The sequence below is a fragment of the Parasteatoda tepidariorum genome, chromosome 1 (genome assembly GCF_043381705.1).
Source record: "Parasteatoda tepidariorum isolate YZ-2023 chromosome 1, CAS_Ptep_4.0, whole genome shotgun sequence".
In the NCBI taxonomy this organism is placed as follows: Eukaryota; Metazoa; Arthropoda; class Arachnida; order Araneae; family Theridiidae; genus Parasteatoda; species Parasteatoda tepidariorum.
In genome coordinates, this window is record NC_092204.1 from 96,160,827 (window position 1) to 96,183,977 (window position 23,151).

Sequence of the window (23,151 nt, forward strand, 5' to 3'; positions counted from 1 at the left end):
GGCTGAATAAGTATTCGCCAAACTTATCTCAGAATCGCCAAGTTTTGTATTCACTTTTAAGTATTTCCTTTTGTTTAGTTGAAAATAAATATTTACTTGTTTCTAATTCTATTTCATTTTGATTCACTAATATCTCGGATAGTTAACTTTTTAATCCTGGCTCATTTACCTTTTTTTAAATGTTACTTATGGTAATATATTGCTCAAAGTTCAAACGGCTTGTTTACATTTATAATAAGTAATCTATTTAATATACGATCTTTCATACGTTTTTAAATCTATAGATTTTGCTTTTTTTTCTTCAAAATTCTTGTTTTGAATTGCTGAAATAATTAGTTTAAGTTGTAGAATCTTTACAAAATTTATACTCTGAATCTTTTAATGTGATTTAATTTAAGTATGAAAGTATAAGACAGTATTTTAAATTTTCTTGCAGGTTCATTTTGTAGAATCTTAACTTAAAGTAAATAGGAAAGATGGTAACAAAAAAATAAGACCTGATGCTATTCTAAATCCTCCAAAAAGACTGAAATCGAAAAACTGGGATGAATTTTAGATGATCTTATATCTAATGCAAATATAAATTTATTGATTCTTCTCCATTTTCTTGTTTCTTTTATATTTTATAATTCTTAACGAACAAAAAATGCGTACAAACTGTTTCTATCTAGTAATGAATAATATTTTTATTTTAAATAATAATAATAATAAATTTTCTAATGAATTTGTTCAAGCATTAAAAAATGTTTCCGAAAAACAATGTNTTCACTAATATGTCAGATAGACTTTTTAATCCTGGCTCATTTACTTTTTTTTTAAAGTTACTTATGGTAACATATTGCTCAAAGTTCAAAAGGCTTGTTTACATTTATAATAAGTAATCTATTTAATATACGATCTTTCATACGTTTTTAAATCTATAGATTTTGCTTTTTTTTCTTCAAAATTCTTGTTTTGAATTGCTGAAATAATTAGTTTATGTTGTAGAAAAGTTAATGAGAGTGTGTGGGCGGAGTTATCGATCATGCCAACCTTCATCTATCAAAAGGTACCTCATATATGAATCAAGTTAGCATGTCTTATATACCAGTGAATTGATGTTTAATATTCGTAGTGGTAGTTACGCCACAGGAGTATCTTTACATAATTTATACTCTGAATCTTTTAATGTGATTTAATTTAAGTATGAAAGTATAAAACAGTATTTTAAATTTTCTTGCTGGTTCATTTTGTAGAATCTCAACTTAAAGTAAATAGGAAAGATGGTAACAAAAAAATAAGACCTGATGCTATTCCAAATCCTCCAAAAAGACTGAAATCGAAAAACCGGGATGAATTTTAGATGAGCTTAAATCTAATGCAAATATAAATTTATTGATTCTTCTCCATTTTCTTGTTTCTTTTATATTTTATAATTCTTAACGAACAAAAAATGCGTATAAACTGTTTCTATCTAGTAATGAATAATATTTTTATTTTAAATTACAACAATAATAAAATTTTTAATGAATTTGTTCAAGTATTAAAAAAAAGTCTCCGAAGAACAATGTAAATCGATGTAGTACTCAAAACACGCCCTTTTTTTTAAAAAAAGAGGCTTTTCCTCTATTTGAGGTTAGCGTCGTTTGTAGCGATAGGTTGCCAAATCTTGTAACTCGTCCGCATTGGTGAAAGTTTTTGCTCCGAAATGGCGGACGAGTCGGCCTCTCTAAATCAGGGGGGGGGGGATCAAGTTCAGAATACTATGATGAAAGTATGCTGAAAAGGTAAGAATTAAAACAGATGAACGAAAGATGCATTAACTCAGGCTAACGAGGGCTGTATAGTCACGTGCTTGCGGAAAAAAAAAAACGGCGAAACATCTTTATCAATATGAGGGAATATGAAACTGTAACTCATTTGACCAATGGATAACTTGTGATTGCAGTAATGCGATGAAATTTTATTATTATTTTTTAATTTTATTTATTTATTCATTTTTTAAATTTAAACATTCACCAGTTGTAGTAGCAGTTTTTTTTATCGTTGCACGATGGTCTTTTGACCATGGGGTAAGTGAAATCTAAGGATAATACCATTACAATTTTGATCCACTGAGGAGGAAATGACTTAAGCGGTTTAACAATCCGGATATATGCTTTAGCGTAGAACAGTTTAAGTAGGACTGATATTGTACACCCTCTGTCCCTTCGTAATCTGATCAAAGTGGTCACTGATCCGAACGCTCACTTGTCGGTGATGCTCGACTTCGATGATCTACTGCGAGCCGTGTATTATGAACAGTCCACTGTGTACAATCAGAACGATCAGTACAGATTCAGGGTGATAAAATACCTTGTTAAGTTAACACATCATGCATAACCATATAATTTCAGCAGTAATCTCTTTTTCGAGATGCAAGTACCCAATTAAAGAACATTTGCCTAGCTTTAGGCTAAGTTAACCGTAATGCAAACTTTTTTTTTTTTTTTTAAATCCCTTAGAGGCACGAAATTTCGGAAATTGTAAATCTGCTGTAAATCTTAAATCGTGTTAACTCAAATAGCGTTTGAGTTAGAGTTGGGAGGGAATTATAAGCCTATGTGACAATCAAGATGGGAAGGTGACTTTGATCAACGATTTCTATTGTCCTCTACTAATGGTGAAAGTTACGCTAGCAATGTAGGTAGTGGAAGCTGGGAGCATAACATAGAGAAATTGTCATTCACTTTTGTATGGTAGTGTGGAAAATGTTTATTTATGAAATGAAAATGGTGATGAAGTGGTACTTTTATACTAACTGTCTTTATTAATAATAAGCCTAATCAATATTATTAATAATGAGCAACTAAAACTTAAAAGAAAAAAAAAACGCCTAGAAAAATACCTAAAATAATTTTTTTTTATACAGATCCTTGAAAACCCATTGCTTTTTCTTTTCAATTTAATATTTTGAGAACAGAATCCTTCGTAGAGATTCTCAAAAAGAACTATTTTTGAAAAAAAATTGTTAAAGAAGTAAAAAGGTGAGTTTTCGATTTCGTTTTAAAAATTTTGTTTTTAGTTTTAGGTAGACGATGGATAGCTTATTAATTACCCAAGGCGTACTTTTGGAAACAAAACGGAAAAAAAAATGTATAATGTGAGGAAAGAAAAAAAAAAAAAATAGCGCGTGGAGTCCCTCCGCGTGGAAGAAGTGAAACTTCGTAATGTGGAAATGNCTAGATTCCAAATATGTAAAAAAAATTATATGTTTATTCAGAGAAAGTACGTTTTTGTGTCTGATTTCGTAATTTAATTAATAGTTAGCACTAATTAGTTAACATATTTGAGGTCACCCCCAGGAACCATTAAGATTGACACTTAGTTCGTGAAAATCCGATCATTAGAACGAAAGTTATTCAGGGTGATTCGTTTTTTTTTTTGCGGACTGTACACAAAACACGTCATTTCTTTAAGAAGTATCCTATTTGAGGTTAGCGTCGTTTGTAGCGATAGGTTGCCAAATCTTGTAGCTCGTCCGCATTGGTGAAAGTTTTTGCTCCGAAATGGCGGACGAGTCGGCCTCTCTTATTCAGGGTTCTAGTTCAGAATACTATGATGAAAGTATGTTGAAAAGGTAAGAATTGAAACAAATCAACGAAAGATGCATTAACTCAGGCTTACAAGGGCTGTATAGTCACGTGCTTGCGGGGAAAAAAAACGGCAAATCATCTTTATCAATATGAGAGAATATGAAACTGTAACTCATTTGACCAATGGGATACTTGTGATCGCAATAATGCGATTAAATTTTATTATTATTTTTTAATTTCTTTATTTATTCATTTTCTAAACTTAAGCATTCACCAGTTGTAGTAGCAGTTTTTTTATCGTTGCGCGATGGTCTTTTGACGACGGAGTAAGTAAAATCTAAGGACAATACCATTACAATTTTGATCCACTGCGGAAGAAATGACTTAAGCAGTTTAATAGTCCGGATATATACTTTAGGATAGAACAGTTTAAACAGGACTGATATTGTACACCCTCTGTCCTTTCGTAGTCTCATCAAAGTGGTCGCTGATCCGAACGTTCACCCTTTTCGGTGATGCTCGACTTCGATGATCTACTGCGACCCGTGTATTATGAACAGTCCACTGTGTGCAATCAGTACGATCAGTACAGATTTAGGGTGATAAAATACCTTGTTAAGTTAACACATCATGCACAACCATGTGATTTCAGCAGTAATCTCATTTCCGAGTTGTAAGTACCCAATTAAAGAAAATTTGCTAGGCTTAATTTGCTTTAGGCTTAAGTCAACCGTAATGCAAACTTCGTTTTTTTTAATCCCTTAGAGACATAAAATATAGGAAATTTGTGAGCATGCGCTGTAAATCTTAAATCGTGTTCACTCAAATAGCGTTTGAGTTAGAATTAGGAGGGAATTATAACTCTATGTGACAATCAAGACGGGAAGCTGACTTTGATCAACAATTTCTGTTGTCCTCTACTAATGGTGAAAGTTACGATAGCAATGTGGGTAGCATAACATGGAGAAATTATCATTTACTTTTGTATCGTAGCGTGGAAAATGTTTATTTATAAAATGAGAGTGGTGATGAAGCCCCCTACTTTTATACTAACGGGCTTTTTCTTTGTACTATTATTAATAATAAGCTTAATCAATATTATTGATAATGATCATTTGAAACTTTAAAAAAAAAGAACACTGAAAAAAATATCTAAAATAAATTGTTTTTGATACAGATCCTTGAAAACCTATTGCTTTTCCTTTTCAATTTAGTATTTTGAGAACAGAATCCTTCGTAGAGATTCTCAAACAGAACTATTTTTTTAAAAAAATTATTAGAGTTTCAGACTTTTTTTTAAAATTTTGCTACCAGTTTTTTAATTTTAGGTAGACGCAGGATAGCTTATTAATTACCCAAGGCGTACTTTTGGTAGAAAAAAACGAAAAGAAAAATGTATAATGTTAGGAAAGAAAAAAAAAACTACGATAAACCATACAATCTTGAGCTACCCTTTTACAGTATAAAGCACAACGGTTTTTGGAAGTCTTTTTAATCGAAGCTGGTTACAATAATGGAGCTATATATCTAACGAAAAAATATGAGCAACATCGTATATTAAATATAACAACCGTGAGGGCAGCCATAGAGATACTGCTGGCGATGACCTTCTTTCTTTCTCAGAAATAGCAACCCGGACTAGGCAAGATATTGGTTCCTGTTGGAAAAAATCTCCTGTGCATGATTGGTATGGGGGAGGCCGGCCTGGTCTTGCTCTGATCAGGGCAAGCAATAGGCGTGTCCAAACGGCGCTTGCCAGACTTAGAAGCGGACACACTCGATCCCAACGTCACGTTGCGGGCCTTAAAGTCTATCCACCCTGCCCTAAGTGCAATGTGAACCAGTCTGCTCCTGCCCACATCCTATCGTGTATTGGCTGCCAGAAGAGCCACCTGGTCTCCAACCCTGCTGCAATAGTACATAGCTTTGGGAGCTTTTTGGATGAGTTCATGGACTTGATTTAATGCTTCTTTTGGTCAAGTGGGCATAAGCAACAACAACACAAATATAACAACAGAAATAATTTGTTGCCAGTCAATAACATTGAATTTTAACGGATTTGATTTATTTGTAAATTGCTCACAAATCTTGTGATCCAGCATAGCCTTGATAAAACTTAACGTAAAGCTCCTCTACATGAGTTATAAGCTAATCATAGAGCATAGTACAATTTTCTTAGAACTTAAGTGTTAGTATTTGAACTTGAATACAAATAAGAATGGCTGAGGATGGTTTTCCTGGAAGAGAGTTTCGCGGTTACATCAAAGCTGAAGAGCCTCTTAAGATAAAACAGTCTAGTTTTGATCTTACTGTTCCCAAAGAAGAAGAAGATACCATTTCGGATGAAGAATCTTCAACACTTGATGCGCCAAAGAAAAAAATACCTTTCTTCTCCTTTCTCAAAAAAAGAAAAGCAAAGAAGGATAGTAAAAAACAAAAATCCCAAAAGCGGAAAGATTTGAGAGAGATTAAACGGACATATGACGATCCCAATAAACGCCAAGCAAGTGAAGTACAACCACTAAGACCACATGACAGTGAGCTAGAAAGTTCCGAGTCAAGTGAGCAAGAGAGTTCAGAGAGCTCATCAACAGAAACCAAAGAGAGTGAGAAAGGTCAGCATTAAAAAATATTTTTAAGATTTGACTCATCATATAATTGACTCATCCTATATCAAGCAACATTTTTTTACAATGTAATTTATTGCATAGAAATGCGAATTTTAGATTAATATATATTTTAGGAAATTGTGAACCGATCCAGATGTGAATGGATTGGAAACAACTTTTACGAATTTTCAATTCCCAACGCGAATGGAGCGGAGCCTTGTTTGGGCTTGAATGCTTATATTTGCCTCATAAGTAAGGTGATTTCTGATGCAAGGAAAAAAGGTTTAACCGATTCTAGTACAAAACAAGTTCTGCTTTGTGTATGCTTGAGAAAAGGAAAACCTCTTTGCAGGCTTCAGAGCCAGTTATTGTTCATATTCAGAACAATGATGAAGGAGCATTATGAGGAAAATATTTACGTTTTGACTTCAAGCTCGGTTAACAGTTAACTTAGATAAGTCTCGCAATGAAAATTTATCTAGTTTTCCATTCGGCATAAAGCAACTACAATGAAATAGAGCTACTACTACCATATATTGAATGAACATAATGAAAAACTATACATGAAAAATCGCGAATGCAAATTCGTAGATTTGAGCGAGAACTTGATTGGCTCGTTTTTTTCGTGGATAAATTTATTTCACCAATAAAGTTCTCGTCCGCATCTCCGAATCGGCATACGAAAATTTTTCGCATCCATTGTGAATGGTCCTCCGCGGTCCTTTTTCGAAAATATCGTTTTCTTCCCACCGTCGCTAAAAGGGGCAAGAATAAAAAAGTCTGCTTTCTGTAATAGGAATAAACACATCTCTCATGATTTATTCAAAAAAGAATATAAACCTAATTTCTATTTTGCATTTTATTTTGTTAAATTCAATGCTGTTATAGATACGCAACATATAGAAACTTAAAAGCTTATTATTAAATGAAAGAAAAATAATCATAAAACATAAAGTTCTTTATCAAGTATTATAAAATTTATTTTCAGCATAAAACTATTTTAAAAGTTTCATCTACTTAAACTAGAGTCAGATAAATAATTGAACCCTCCCCTTCAAGTTTGTGAATGCTGTGATTTGTAACCATGTCTGTAACCTTTAATCAATTCTGCCGTGTAATTGAAAAAACAACGTAGAGATTTGTGAATTCGGGCGGTACTACTTGGTGCTGTCTCTCCTATTGTGCTATCTGTCCTCTTCTACTTGACGAAGGTTTATAAGCCTATTTTGAGCACACAAGCCTGAAAATTTATGTAATTGCAATAACCAATAACCAAAACAACGTAAGTGCTTCACGACTGATTATGAAGTGGCTTGACAACTATTTTCCTTTTATTGCCAATGCTATGAACTCTAAAATAGAATTTCAAAAAACTAATAAAATAAAATTTATTTTTGAAAACTTTTTCTTCGCAATACAAAGATGCAAAATGCATAAAAATTTCAATTTTGAATCTTAGGTCACTTACGCAGATTTTTGCAATTGCGTGGCAGAATTTTGAATGAATTTAATGTATTTATGTGATATTTTTAGAGATAGATTCCTTGTTAGAAGAAAGCAGCTCTTCAATACAGATTCCCGAAGAGCTTATAAGAGAAAGATTAAAATCTAAAAGTCATAGAGTCGATGGATACAGAAGAAGAGAGAAAGGTAAGTTCCATAACAATCACCCATTGAAAACACTTTCTAAAATAAATCATTAATAGATATGTAAAATATAAGTTTCTTAATATTGGGTATGGGTTTCAATAATCTATTAGTTATCATCACACATTAAGCGAGCTCCCGATCACTAAAGAAGTTTTTAGGCACTTTGTTTACGAATTTCTTTTTTTGAAAAAACAATTATCTCATTTTTTTATTTTTTTATTTTAAATAATGAACTTAAGCAAAGCATCATATCTACTCTACAACTCTTTCCGACAATTTTAAATACATTACAAACTTAAAAATTTATAGCTATTTCCTTCTTAATATTTCCATCTTTTTTTAGTAACATATCTTTGTTCCTAGATAGTAGGGAACATTTGGTCGAATTTGATTCTTTAATTTTTTTTCAAGCAACTACGTTAATGAATATGCTTACATTTTTATCTAATTAATAAAAATAGAAATTATTTAGTACAAAAAAAATTATTTTGGTAGGAAAACTAATAATTTTTTGAGAGAATGCTGAGACCTGGTCGGATAAAACGAAGTATATATTGAAAGAATGGTCTTAAATTTTTTTTTTCCGATTGAAATATTTATTTATAGCATTCAATTAATACTATAACCTTTATACATACAGGGATTTTTAAATCAAAGAGCATAAATAGTTTAAAATTTAATTTAGTTGATCAAATTCAAGTACAAAAATCACTTTGATCACGCTTTTCTGCATTGTTTCAGGCATCTTGTACCTATTTTTTTTTTTACAGTTGAGGTACTGTATCTAATCTTCCTGGTATTCTAACATTTTTTAACTTATAGCCTTTTACACTACCCGTATTGGTCCGATTGACTAAATCTCGGTTTTATTCTATACTACTGTTTAATAGAAAAAAAGACTTTGAATAACTTAAACATGATGCAAAACCTGTTTTAATAATTAAAAAAATTAGTTGAAATATTTGTTATCAGATGATAAACTAACCCTAAATAAAACTTAATGCAATTAGAAACTAAACAGTCAAACCGGGATGTAATAATAAAAACTTTTTTAATGAAAGTTATTATTGTGATTTGTGTTTAAATGTACGCGTAATTTTACAATTTATAACAGTTTTCTGTAATTGAAGAAAAAAGAGATGAATTCTACTTTCAGTCTGTCTATTCTGTCTATTTTCAATAGTATACAGGCATACGTCATTTTATGAAGGAAATAAGACTAGCTAGAAATAAGACTAAGAAGCTAGGTGATCTTGTGTTAATTGGGTCCACTCATGGATTTCGCAAAGCAACACGGCTTTTAGTTTAGATGATCTTGATTTGATTTACTTGCTGTAAGTTTCCTCACCAGAATGAATTAGACACTTACTGACTCTTTAAGTCTGCAGATCTGAATGGTCAACCTATTTGGTCAACATCTCCTTTTTTTTAAAAAGATTATTATTGTCAAGACGCTGCTCTATGTGGCATTTTCGTCCGTGAAGGTGAAATCAGGGACAGTTTCACCTATGAAAAGGTGAATTCAGGGCTCCAAGTGGTGACATTCGCTGAATAAACATTAGGGAGGGCAATGCTAACTAGCAAACCCTTCCAACAACTACCTATGGCTTGAAAATAGCGTTGCTAAGCGAATGGAACCAATTATTCCTTGAAGGAATAAACTGACTTATGTCCTATATAAACAAACAAACAGCTTGTATACTACTGCAAATTATCTAGGAGAGGACTAAACTCTTTCTGAGTTAATTTTTTTGTTCGATTATGTAACAACTGCTTTATACCTTGCGATTCCAATAAAGTTTCAGGCACTATCATTCGTATGTATTATAACTGTTGAATGGATATTTTTTTTGTACTAGAATATTTTATTTTTCCTCTTAATTTCATCGAAATCAGTCCTGATGCTGGAAATAATCAAAGAAATCTGAAAATATAATATCATTATATAATAGCTCTATTATCAATATTACATTTTTATATTTTGATAATTTTTAACGAAATAATCAGTTTTTTTATTATTATTTTTGTCTGAATAGTACAATATGTCTCTGCTAAGAATAATAAAAATGCAATGAAATTTTATTAAAAGGTCTAAAATATTATTTTTATACAGTCATATATTTAGTATATTATTTTTATGTAGCCAATGTACTATGAGAAGAGCTTGGACGTTTTCTCTTCGACTGCTAAATAAACGGCACGCCGAATATATTCGACTTAACGTAACGTTGAACTAGTTCAAATATATTCGAAAAATATATTTGAATAACTTAATGCTTTTCTACGCTTATACTCTATTTTTTTTAAAAAGTAAAGTGAAACAAGGAAAGAATATTATATATTTGTATATTTCACTTGTGATATCCTAAAATTAAACAATGTATTTGTTGCAGGTATTTTAAAATGGTTTTTCAGATGTAGTCCGTGCATTTCCAAACTTCTATTCAGCAAGAGAACAGAATACAGAGCCATTAAGGGGATGTTCGGATTTCCAATAGGCTTAATCTTCGGATATAGTAAGTATTCATTTTTTGATTATAAATTTGGTTGGCTAAATATCAAGTTCCTTATAAAGACAGTCTCAGAAATGTTATTTCTCTATTTATGGTATTTTAATTGAGATGGTTGATGAAAAAGGAAAAACTTCGTGGGCCCACTGATTTTTGAAGACTCTGACGCCATGCGAAAAAACGCTTCTTTTTTACGAGTAATATTTTTATGAATAAATTTTTTAATATATAATATTTAAAAAATTACTTCAACACTGCATTATCTGGACTCTAAAAAATTTGCAAAAATTAAAAACCATTCATCTCAGGGTAAGATCTCGCCAAATTGGCAATTTTTAAAAAGCTTAGCAAATTCAAAAGTGTTAGGTAATTTGTATGTTCTAAATCTTAGTTAATTCTTTGCAAAATGGTTTACACTCATAGTTAAAAAATTTCAACTTTCCCTCAAGTGTAAAAACTGTGGTTTTAGTACTTTTCTTGGAGAAAGAAATTCGGAAAAGAAATATTTGTGGATCCAATAACTAGTTTGTCTGCAAAATAAATATTGCAAGCTTTTAGGAATGTTACCAATATCCCTCTATTTATCTTTTTAAGAGAGGTTTATCTTATTTACTTGAAATATCACGAGCCTACTTCCCCAAAATATTTATAAAAAGCAAAATACGAAATAAAACATTTTAGAAGAAATTAAGACTAAAGTAAATACAAAAAAAAAAAAAAAAAAAAAAAAAAAAATTGTTTTTACCGAAAGATTATACATTTAATATGCCAATAACATGTATTAGGTATGAAACGTAATATGAAATGCAATAATAATGGACAACTAACCATCTTTTCATTTCGGGGCATAAGCGAAATAAATTGGTTAACCGAACTTATAGCCAAAACATATTTATTTGCCGTCCCGCAGTGGACTGATCGTTAAGACACGGTTCCCAGCAGATCACCGAAGTCAAGCATCACTGGCTACGGTCAGTGTGCGGGTGGGTGACCACTTGGATTAGTCTGCGTAGGGACCGAGGGTGTGCGGTATTGGTCCTCGTTAAACTGTGCTACCGTAAAGTGCTCGACTTCGCGCGCAGGTCATCGGGCTACCGAAGCGGGGGTGCCATCCCCTCCGCAGAGGATCAAAATTGTGATGGCATGTCTTCGGATCATCCTCCGGGATGTTTCCCAGACCGTCGTCAATAGCCCATTGTGCAGCTCTAGTGCGACGTAAATTAACAACAATAACAACAACAACATATTTATTTGCCACAGCTTCGCACCAAATCTAAAGAAACTCTAATTGAAATCTGTCATAGTGAAGTAAACTAATAACCGAAATTATAGTCAAAAAGTATTTATTTGCCGCAACTAAGTTCCCAAAGCCTGGTCGGTAGGGCGCTGGGCCCATGTCCGAGAGTTCGTGGGTTCGAACCCCGCCGGCCGAAGACTCCCCGTGTAGTAAAGTGACTGATGCAAGTTAAATCTGTCGAGTCGCTAAAGTCCTCCATGTTCCCATAACAAATCAATACCTCTGGGGGTACTGGATTGGAGATCGATCGTTCTCTGATTCAGGTCAAAATTACGATCTGTGGATGAATGAATGGATGTATGAATGGGTCCGCCCTATAAACGGGTGTCATGTATGGTGTGGCAGAAGTCGAATTCTTGGCCATAGATGGCGCCGCTGGAAAACAAGAACAATTTCACCCCCTCTGCATAAACAGTCATACGTCGTCAACAACAACAACTAAGTTCCAAATCTAAACAAATACCGATTTTGAAGTTACTTTCACCTTCGCACACGAAAAAATAAGCAGGCTTGTTACTGGTTAAACTACTCTTCTAGCTTTGAATTGCAACAGAAGTTGAGGCAAATATTTTCTCAGAAAATGAAACAAAGACATTCCTCCCATTTTGCGTTGTGCCTCGTTTTTATAAAAATAAATTTTTTAAATGCAATATTTCTTAAGTATAATTTAGAAAAACGTCATCGGCATTAGCAATTATAATTATAGACATCATCAAAAATAGTATTTATGTTTCCATTGCATCTGCGTGGCTAATACTTGCTCTTATTCCTGCATTTTATTTAAACGAAAAGATCTTCCTGTCGAAGCTAAGGTTTTCGGATCCTTATTCGTTATTCATATAATCCAAAATAATTTATTTTATTACAATTAGAATAATATAGTATTATTGATATTGATATAATGTAGCATATTGATAATGTAGTATTATGATAATGTAGCATTATTGATTGATAGCTTACTCAAAAAGCAGAGTATGTCTGAAGAAGCAGTTGCAGAATGAAAAAGCTTTACTTCAGTTTAACTGTCAATTTGTGAAAAGTCTTTCAAGCGAATAATAATAAATATATATTTTTAACTATTGTTAGTAATGATTATCTAAAAGGTCAAGATTTGCCTTCATATATGTTAGCCTTATATGCTAATTGTTAAAATGACCTAAAACGTCAATATAAGGAAAAGTATGATACTTTCAGGAAAGTGATAAGCGTTTGAAATTTAACTTTTTAATATTTGAAAAGTAACTCCAACAATGCATTGTTTCAGCTTACAAATTTGAGGCAGTTGATTATTTTAAAGATTTTTATTTAGGAGAAAATCTTGACAAATTATTGATATTAAAAAAAAAATTATATATATTAAAAGTAAAGATTTGTTTCCAGACTTAAGTGAGAACTTAAAGACTTAAAGTGAGTCAATTTTATTTTTCTAGGTAACAAAGCTTCGAAAAACAGCACTCTTAACCCTTTACAGGGCTCTTGTTATTCTATTAATGTTATATTAAAGTATTTTTTGAGTTGAGCTTAATTTGTGAAAAGAAATTAATTTAGCTTATCACCTAATACTAAATTGATATTTAAGAACATTTTTTTCATGAGAAAGTGTCAGAAATTTTCAAAATTTTACGTACTGTAAAGAAGGGACCATAAACATCAACTCTTGTCCTCATAAGTAGCAAAATTTATAAATCCCGTGTTTTATAACAGCACCTTAAGAAATTTGTCTCTTAAGACAAAATATAGTGGTAACTACTTGACACCAAAGTGGAGTAGAACGAAGAACACTTCCTGTCGTAGTGAAACCCCAAAAATGTTCTTTTACACTACTTGGTTTAAGGTAGCTGCCACTATTTTTGGTTTTCAGTTACATGAATATTTATATTTGTAGTAAGATACGATACGTACAAGAGTCAAGTTATATTTACGAGACAATTAAAAAAAAGAAACATAAATTTAGAATGCACTAATTCTTAAAATAGAATTAATTTGTAGATCTGACATTCACGCAGCACAAAAGGAATATTAAGACGAGTTCGAATTAGGCTTAACAGAGCAGAAGCGGATAGAAATTATGCATTATAAAATTACTTAATGCAGTTTACAGAGACTTAAAAACTACGATATAACTATCCTTTTTACTCGACTAAAAACATACATATTTTAAAGGCGAATATTTGTTTGCGTTCGTAGATAGCAGAATTGAAGAAAACAACAGAACTCACGCCAATTCCTCAATCAATTGCAATCATTCCATAGATAATGTAGAAAATGTGCTAACAATGTAGCGAAAATATTTAACGTTTGGTGTGAATGCGCGTGAGTCTGGCTTAAACTTTTTAGATTGTTTATTTTTTCTAATGGTAGACACTGAACCTCTCGTTCTTTGATTCGGAAAATGCCGGGCCTGTTGCTGATTTATTATTACCCGGTGGACACCTTGAACTTTCGTCGTGAAAGTGAGAAAAATTACCCGCACGACACTGTCCCGGAACCGTTGGTAGGGTGTGCCACATTTATACAACAGAGAACAAGATACAATAAGAAACATCCATGCCCTGAGCGGGATTAGAACCCGTAAACATTGGCTTAACAGGCAGGCACATTGATCGCCAAACCGACTTTTTTTTTATATTGAAAGTTTTCTGGATTTAAAAGCATCCTTTAAATTGTATATGGAAGCTTGATTTCGTGTTAACTTGAAAAAATGTTCCTTCACGCAGTTTTTTGTGTTGTACAACATTCTATTCGGAGAGATATTGTCCCTCAGTTTTTGCAGCGAAAAAATAAGTTCGACGAAAAATGATCAAGTGAACGAACGTGCAACGCATAAGAGTAAATAGCTTAACAGCGTTAATTTCTGTTCTAGACCCCTCGCAAATCTTTATTGTTGCCCCTATTTATGTAAGCAAAGCCTTTCCTTGGGATTTTTTATTTTATTCTATGAAGTTATCAGAAAATGGCTGCACAAACCATAGCCTGGAAAATTGCCTCCCGCCGACATCTAAAAATGAATGAAGTTTGATGGGAAGAATACTCCCCAAGGCCTAATACAGAAAAAAAGTACTGATGTGTGAAGACGTGTGAGGTGACCTGTAGACAAACCAGGTATTACTGTAGCTACAGATGTGCGTGCTCATAAGCCAATTATGGTAGCCTCAAGACTCACCGCCTAAAGCAGAACAACCCTTTTCATTTTAAACGCAAGACACTAGAAAATTTTCCACTCTCTCTTAAAATGAGAAGCACTAGTATTTCTCAAACGGTACTAAACCGTTTGAAAAGGATATTGATTTATTCTTTTTGTTTGTAGTTTTACAAAAAATAATTATAGAAAGACTTCGCCTGAATCCTTTTTCAACTCGCATTTCGGGAATGATTTTGATGCTGTGGATGGGAATAGGCTATGCCATTTCAACTCAAGTCAGGTGCATCTGCTTCCTAACCATTCCATCCCTCTGTGGTAAAACTGGTAGAGCATACATCAACACTTTTATATTAACCATGATTATTACAGGTGAGTAATATTGCGGTATGTCATTAGAAAAAAATTGATATTTCACTATATATCGCTATATTTTTCCACTTTACGTTATTTTAGCATTAGTCACTAAGTGGGTCATGGTGGCTCAGGAGATAGTGCAGGAGATAGTGCAATCGTAGATACAAATGGCTGGTAGATACAAATTCTCCACCCGGCTCGCACCGACCACCGTGTTGACGTAAAATATCCTCAGGGATAAATGGATCATGGATGAGAGTACCTTTTTTGTCTGGCTAACTGTGGGAAGTTTTCGTGGTTTTCTTCTCCATGCAACGAAAAACCGGATTAGTTCCGATCATTAAGACCCCCACAAAGGCAAATTTCTCCCAATACTTGTATTAGAAGTTCCTTTGTCTTCTGGATTGGGTTCAAAATTACAAAGTTATAGAGTTGAACATTGGTAATCGCAAACTTAAAATTAAGTCGGCTGTTCAACGACAGTTATAAAATGAAGCAGTCACTATGTTCGTAAGTCGAATAAAATTTATCAACACACATGATAATATCAATAATTACCGTTACCAAAAGGTAATGTGTTCAATAACTGCCTTTTTCGATTATACCCCTGATATTATCCTTTTAGATATTTATCGATTGCAATAACGATTGTGATATTATCATTGTCGGTAAATAACGTACGTTGGATGTTAATTGTACGAAAATCATATCACGAAAATTCATTTTAATCTAGTGTTATTGTTATGCTTAAGAAATCTTGATAATGACGATACATCGATATGAATGACTTCATTAAGTAATAATTTTGTTTCTTATTTTTTCTTGGTTGCATCAGGAAAATTTAGAATGGGTGTTTCATAATTAAATCAGTAACTACATGTTTTTAGAATTGTGTTTCAAAAATAGTTCATGTTGAAATATGAATTTAAGACTTTTATAATTATATTAAATAAAGGGAAAAACAAAAATATTTTTAAAACCTGACTAATCATTAAGAAAGTAGGTTATATCAAATAATCAATACCTATTGGGGAAAACTGAAAGGTATTAGTAAGACTTTCAATTTGCGTATGGTAACCAAAGTGCTTTTTAAGTATTAATTCTAGACTTCTGAAAAGTACAAAATGAGAAATATTCTATGCATGAAATACACATAATCAATACTTTTAATATATATTTTTAAAATCTTGTTAAAAATTAAATTACGAGGTCCTATAGATTGGAAGATTGTATAATTGTTATCATTTGTATAAGTGAAATAAAAATTATCAGAATTTGACGACTCATTCTCACAGCAAAGGTGGAGTTAAAACAATCTTGCTATTAAGGGTGTATCCCGAGTGTTTTTACGATTTGTTACATAAATGAACTGGTTTTTGAGTATTTAACACCCCCTTATATGTTCTTGATAATAATACGTCTCAGGGAATAAAACGATAGACTCCCAATGAGTTGACCCGGTCTCGAATCCCATGATGGCTGTTTTGTACTAATTACGCAATCTGCTAGCAACCTTCTCAGTGCTGAAGTAAAATAACCTCTGTGGTAGACAGATCACGGGTTAGAGTCCCCTTGCCGTCAGGCTAACCATGGGAGGTTTTCGTAGTTTTACTCTCCATGTAGCGCAAATGCGGCTTAGTTCCATGAAAAAGTCCACCACGGAGGCAAATTTCTCCCAATATTTGATTCAGGAGTTCCATTGGCCTTTGGATCGCGTTTAAAATTACTAGGCTACGTCGGAGTTGGACATTGGTAGTCGTAAATTCAAAATTAGATCGGCTGTTCAAATAAAAAATAAATATAGAATGAAAATAAAATAAGACAGTGAAATGTTATGTTTTGATAATATTTTATTTTTTCCTCACTCAGGATGGTAGTTGTTGTAATTTATTTACGTCTCACTAGAGCTGCATAATAAGCTATTGGCGACGGCCTGGGAACCTGAGGATGATCCGAAGATATGCTTTCACAATTTTGATCTCACAATTTGATATTCGCTTCGGTAGCCCAACGACCCGAAAGCAAAGTCGAGCACTTTACGGTAGAACAGTTTAACTTGGATCAATACGACACAGCCTCGGTCCCATCGCATGTTGATCAAAGTGGTCATCCACCCACACAATGACCACAGCCAGTGATGCTTGACTTTGGTGATCTGCTGGGTACCATGTCTTAAGTATCAGTCCACTGCGGGACTCATCACTCAGGGGTCAATTTTCTTTTAGTAATGTGCAGGTTATAAATGCTCCATTTTTCTCTCTGCTGCCTTTTTTAAATCTAAGAAATGTAGCGTTTTCAAAATGTAGCTTTTTAGTTTTTGTCATTTGGATTCAATGTTCTTGGATTCAATTTCAAGATTGGGTATTCTTGGATTCAGTGTCAAGAGCTGTTGTATTTTTTGTGTGTTTCAGGCCCTCTAGAAAATATTATTAGCAATGCAAAGGAATCGACCCGTGTCATAAGTTGCATAGCATCATTAAATTACAACCATACAGTGAAACGCTTTAAGCTCATGTTTAAACCGGTGAAAGAAATAGTCTGGGATCTCGTGGTATGTTGACTGAATGTTATTAAAACATATGAACTGAAGCTTAAGAATATTCTTAAATATAGTCTGTTGTTTGTTTCCAGGGTGCAGGAGATAAATTAAAAGATGGTACGAAAGGATTCGAAGGAGCTTACAAAGAAATTGAAGAAGAGGTAAGTTACTCATGTTTAGCTTAATTTTGAGAGGCATTTATGACTGAAATTAGTTATGTCATTTACTGAGCTGGCCCTCAATTGAAGTTTTTCATTTAAAATTTCAGAAGTTTACTATTCAGATTTCGAGCTGATTAAATCTTGGGTTGAACAAAGAACTTCGTTCATGAATAAAATAGTGACATATACAGCAATGTTGTAGCTCGAATGTTGACTCGAGAAAAATAGAGTTAAAATTATGAAGGTTAGCTATAAAAATTAATCAGTAGAAACTGAAGGGTAGAAACTGAACTTAATAACTTCTAGTAGGTATAAATACTAAAAAAAATAATAACTGACGAATTTTTTTAAACTTCTATTTTGTCATATATTCAAAATTTCTTTCAGTTCTATTTGACCAAATAATTGAGTTTGCAATGATTTGAATTCCATCAAGGTACAAGTGGAATTCAAATCATTGCANTTGGTAAAACCGTAATCTGGGATAATAAAATTTTCTTTTGTAGTTTCTCTAGTTTTATTTCGGTAGTAGTATGTGTTGTGTGATATTTTGATATAGTATAAAAATATGAAGCAAATCTCCTTACGAAGAATTTTAAAAAAATCCCGCATTTTTTTTCATCTGCTACTTAGAAACAGCTTAAAGAGCTTAGTTTTCTGAAATTGCTTTTTATTCTAATTTTGTGCGTTCAGCAATGGTACTCGTTTTTGGAATTGAATTCTAAAAAGAAAAAGGGAAAAAATAAAGTGTATTCCTTATTGTAATATGTATTCTTAATTAACTCAATAATGAAATTTAATTGTTAGTTATTAAAATTACATAAATACCTAAAGCAACACTTTTCACATTATTTTTTCACGTGTAAAAAGTTTTACTTTTCAGACACAACTTAAAAATTTATTTGCATTTGTAAAGTTATAAAACTTTAAAATTACAATTTTCTAATTCATGGTCTCTTAACTTTTGTAATTTATGGTCACAATTGTTTTATAATGGTAAAACTTACTGAAATATTTTATAAGCTATAAAAATAGTAATTAAAGATCACTTAATCGTTATTTTTATTCAAAGCAATGTTATTTCTTTTCATTTTTCTTACACAAATGCAAATGAGCCAGAAACTAATAAACCCGAAATAATAAATTTTAGACATTCATAATAGTAAACCCATGCCCATATTTCTGAAAAAGTAACTAACCAAAAAATTTTATGACACTTTTGATTGCTAACAACATTTGACTTTTTATTCCTACAAATGGAATGAAAGATTAATCTGATAGCTACTAATAATATATCGCATGACAATATCAAATATTTGCATATGAATCATATTTGTATTTCACTTGTCGAGGGGAGTTTGAGCTTTTTAAAACATCAAGCTATGGAACAAATCGAAAAATATCTCTGTGAAAAAAATAAATAACTCTATGATTTTTCTCAATAAGGCAATAAATTTCTTCAGAAAGGCATTAAATTATTCTTAGACAAGACATTTGAAACTAAGTTTTTAAGTCATGTTATTACTTGACATATCAGAAATAAATTATAATTTATTAATTTCGCATTTAATTATTAGAATTTTTGTAAGTATATACATTATTATGTTTTACTGTCGTTCAAGAAAATTTCACTTAAAGGTAGCAACACTTATGTTTTGATGTATAAATCTTGATTTTTAAAGAGTAAAAAGGTCGCTTCACAACTTTATTCACAATAAAGAATCGAAAATTCAAATATGAATGTTTAAGATGTATTAATCAGGTATTAATGTTTATAAGTGTAGCCAAAAAAATTTTTTTTTCATAATAATCTTCCCGCTGTAATTGTTATTATTATTTATTAATATTATTATTTAATTATTATTATTTAATTATTATTATTTAATTATTATTATTTAATATTATTATTTAATTAATAATTGCGTAATTAATTTATTGTGCGATTGGGTTGCTTTCGGATTTGAGGGAAAGTCATGAGATAAAATACGTTAAGAATGATGCGAGAAAACTCAGAGAAACGTTCAACGAAGTATTAAAAATCTTCAATGAACGATGTTGTTTTTGTAATTATATAATGCGTTACTCATATAAATTGAAACCTTTTAGTGTAAAAAACGCAAAAATATGTTTGTGCATTTAAGTGTAAGGTAACGAACGGTATAGTACAATAACGCCAATACAACGTTTTAGGCATGTTAATCATTTAAGCCAATACTATGTTGCTCGCCTCCGTGACAGGTGCTCACTGGGTAACGTTAAATCCGCAACACTTCCGGCATCTTCCGAGGTGAAAAACGAAAGTTCAGTCCCTGCCGTAAAAAAAAAAATAAAAAAAAAAATAAAAAAAAATAAAAAAAAAACGTTTTAAGCATTGTTAATGCAATGTTTAATGTTTCATATTATTTCTCTATTTACAAAATTTAGCTTTGAACAACCTATTCGATAAGGGAATAGTAGTACAGAGAATAAATTCTGGGAAAAGTTACAAAAAATTAGGCAAGAACTGTGATAGAACATCCGATTCCCCTTTGTGTCACCTGAATTCACTTTTCTTTAAACTACAAATTTCCAATTGAAATGATTTTGTAGTTGTAGTTCATTTACGTCGCACTAGAGCTGCACAATGGGCTATTGGTGACGGTCTGGGAAACATCCCTGAGGATGATCCGAAGACATACCATCGCAATTTTGATCCTCTGCAGAGGGGATGTCACCCCCGCGTCGGTAGCCCAATGACCTGCACGTGAAGTCGAGCATTTTACCGTAGCGCAGTTTAACGAGGACCCATACCGCACATCCTCGGTCCCTACGCAGACTGATCCAAGTGGCCACCCACCTGCACACTGACCGCAGCCAGTGATGCTTGACTTCGGTGATCTGCTGGGAACCGTGTCTTAACTATCAGTTCACTGCGGGACCCAACTGAAATGAAACAGTGTTATTGCTTCTTATGCAAAGTTTTGTTGCAAAGTAAACTTTTCACTAAAGCTACACTAATTGGCGATGGTTTGGGATTCATCCTGAAGGATGATCCAAATACAATATTTTCACATTACACAAATATAGAGTGATTGTAATCACTCAGCATCCGCATCACATCTAAACGGGCATGGACTATTCTCGTTTCATAATCACTAGATATATAGCATCCGATAGGATTCCTATAAACTGATACAAGATTAGAGTCTGGTCAGTCATACAGCCTTTTGAACGGAAAATCGAACTCAAGCTTAAGACGTTGTAGGCTAACCCTCTATCCACCATCTCTTGATGGAAGAGTCAACCAGAGTATTGTATACAACTAAATAGCTTAGATTAAATTCACCGTGTCATTATTTTAAATGTGAAGTTTTTTTTTGTCAGTACAATTATAATATTTTCTTCTTTTTCATTCCTTTCCTTAGGGATTTTCACGAAAGGCGTTAAAGCATGCTATAAAAGCTTTGGTGCAGCCTATGATCGTTGTCATAGTTACTTACCAGTCATAGGATATCTCTTGTGTTGGCCCATGAAGCTCACTTTCATTTGTGATATTGCTGGAGGTAAGAAAAAGTGTTTGATTTATAATTTTAAATTTAATGAATGCATCTATTATATGGGGATCACCTAAAGGGTCACGGCTGTTTCTTCTACTTCACATGGCCAGCTTTCAGGTCAATTTTTTAAATCAGGAACTACTAAGCCGGTTTAACAAACATTTCTGTTTGAAATTTCTGCACTTTAAATTATGAATTTTGACATTTAGATTTGAAAATTGAATCAACTATGCCTAATAATCATGTTTGTTCAGTTCACTGATATTGATAAAATATTGACAAAATAACCATTTTTTGACCTTATTGTTTTTCAGCAATACTATTTTGATGGACTATTCATATTTTTTTTTCATTTTGGGAGAATTTTATTTGTATTTAACTAATATGGCAATGACTCTTTTCTGGTAATTTTTTTTAAATTTTGATTTTTAAGTTTATCACTTATAAAGACTTTCCTTTAGAGCTAGGTTAGAGATAATCACAGACTTTTTAATTTTGTTGTTGGGTTATGTATTTTTTAAATTTATTTCTGTAACGAAACGTAAAAGATAAAAATAAATGAAATTATTATTTTTTTTTAAAATAAATTTTTTTTCCGTGATATGTTTAACTCAAACGAAACAAAAAATCTTCTTTTTAAAAATTTGCATTTATTTTTTTAAAGAAAGTACAGTAAAAGATAATACACTAACCACTTTCAAAAAGTTAGCGCTAATTAAAGTTTAAAACATAAAGTAAAAGTTAGCGTTAATTAGCGCTTGCTTAAAGTTTATGTTCAATGTTTCTTTCATTAAAATGAAAGTGTGTACACATATTTTTCTATAATTTCTTATATACTATCTAAATATAGTATCAAATTGTATCGTAGCATTTATGGGAAAGCGAGCTTGTGATTCAAAAGATGCCTTGAGTCCCGGTTTCGGAGAAAGCATGGACACAGCGGATGAAGTTCAGAAAGAATTTGACAAGGAATTCGGTGTTCAAGTACATTACAAAGTATGAGTAAGAAATTGATGTTTGAAAGTTAAATTATTTTATTTATGATAATTAGCTGGAATTGAACTTGAGAATAACTTACGTGCCTCATGGACAACTTTTAAGGGTGTTCGTTGTTTCCACTTTAGTCTGAATAAAATTCCTTTTGAGAGAAAAAAAAAACTAAACTTGTAAAAAATATTTTACACGAAAAAATTATAGTATCCTCTCATATCTGATGTTTTCCAATGTTAAAAAAAAGATACGCAACAGAAAAATTCATTAAGTCATGAATTACTTCTAGTAGCTGCAGCATTATTGTCGGTTTTAACATATATACAGATTAAATAAGCTCGAATCGCATTATTATTATTATTTTTATTAAAACTTAGTTATAAAATAAAGTACCTGAAAAATGTTGTTTAAAATCCACATAATGTTATGCAGTGCATTATCAAAAACCTTTTATTGAACTCTAAGTTTTTTTTTGCTTCATACATTAACTTAGATTTTGTTTTATGCATATCATAAAAGTCACTGAAAAAATTACCCATATTCTATCCACGGTCCAGTGGTTGAGGCACTGAAATGTTAATTTGAAGCACTAGGGATCGATTCCGAATGGCGGCTTTAAGCCCGTTCATCTTCAGATCAATGCATTATCTAGGAAGTGAAGGCGACCTGTGCGCAATGCTAACCACATTTTCTTATATTTTGCAACCGTCGTTGAACAGCAGACCCAATTTTCGGGTTTACGACTATTAATGTTCAACTCCATAATCTTGCAATTTTGAATCCAGTTCAGAAGGCAAAGGAATTTCTGG

The 23,151-nt window shown here is 32.2% G+C and overlaps 1 protein-coding gene across 1 annotated transcript in view; it reads left to right on the forward strand.

Moving 5' to 3' along the window:
• The first annotated feature begins 7,297 nt into the window (after positions 1–7,297).
• Positions 7,298–23,151, forward strand: part of LOC107449749 (ubiquitin protein ligase sneaky) — a 42,775-nt gene continuing 26,921 nt past the window's right edge. The window contains exons 1-9 of the mRNA XM_071186096.1: positions 7,298–7,445; positions 7,697–7,813; positions 10,207–10,329; positions 14,928–15,131; positions 17,528–17,667; positions 17,748–17,816; positions 18,510–18,577; positions 21,180–21,358; positions 22,221–22,348. Coding sequence (XP_071042197.1) covers positions 10,293–10,329; positions 14,928–15,131; positions 17,528–17,667; positions 17,748–17,816; positions 18,510–18,577; positions 21,180–21,358; positions 22,221–22,348 — 825 coding nt within the window. The 5' untranslated portion in view covers positions 7,298–7,445; positions 7,697–7,813; positions 10,207–10,292. The remainder of the gene's footprint in view (positions 7,446–7,696; positions 7,814–10,206; positions 10,330–14,927; positions 15,132–17,527; positions 17,668–17,747; positions 17,817–18,509; positions 18,578–21,179; positions 21,359–22,220; positions 22,349–23,151) is intronic.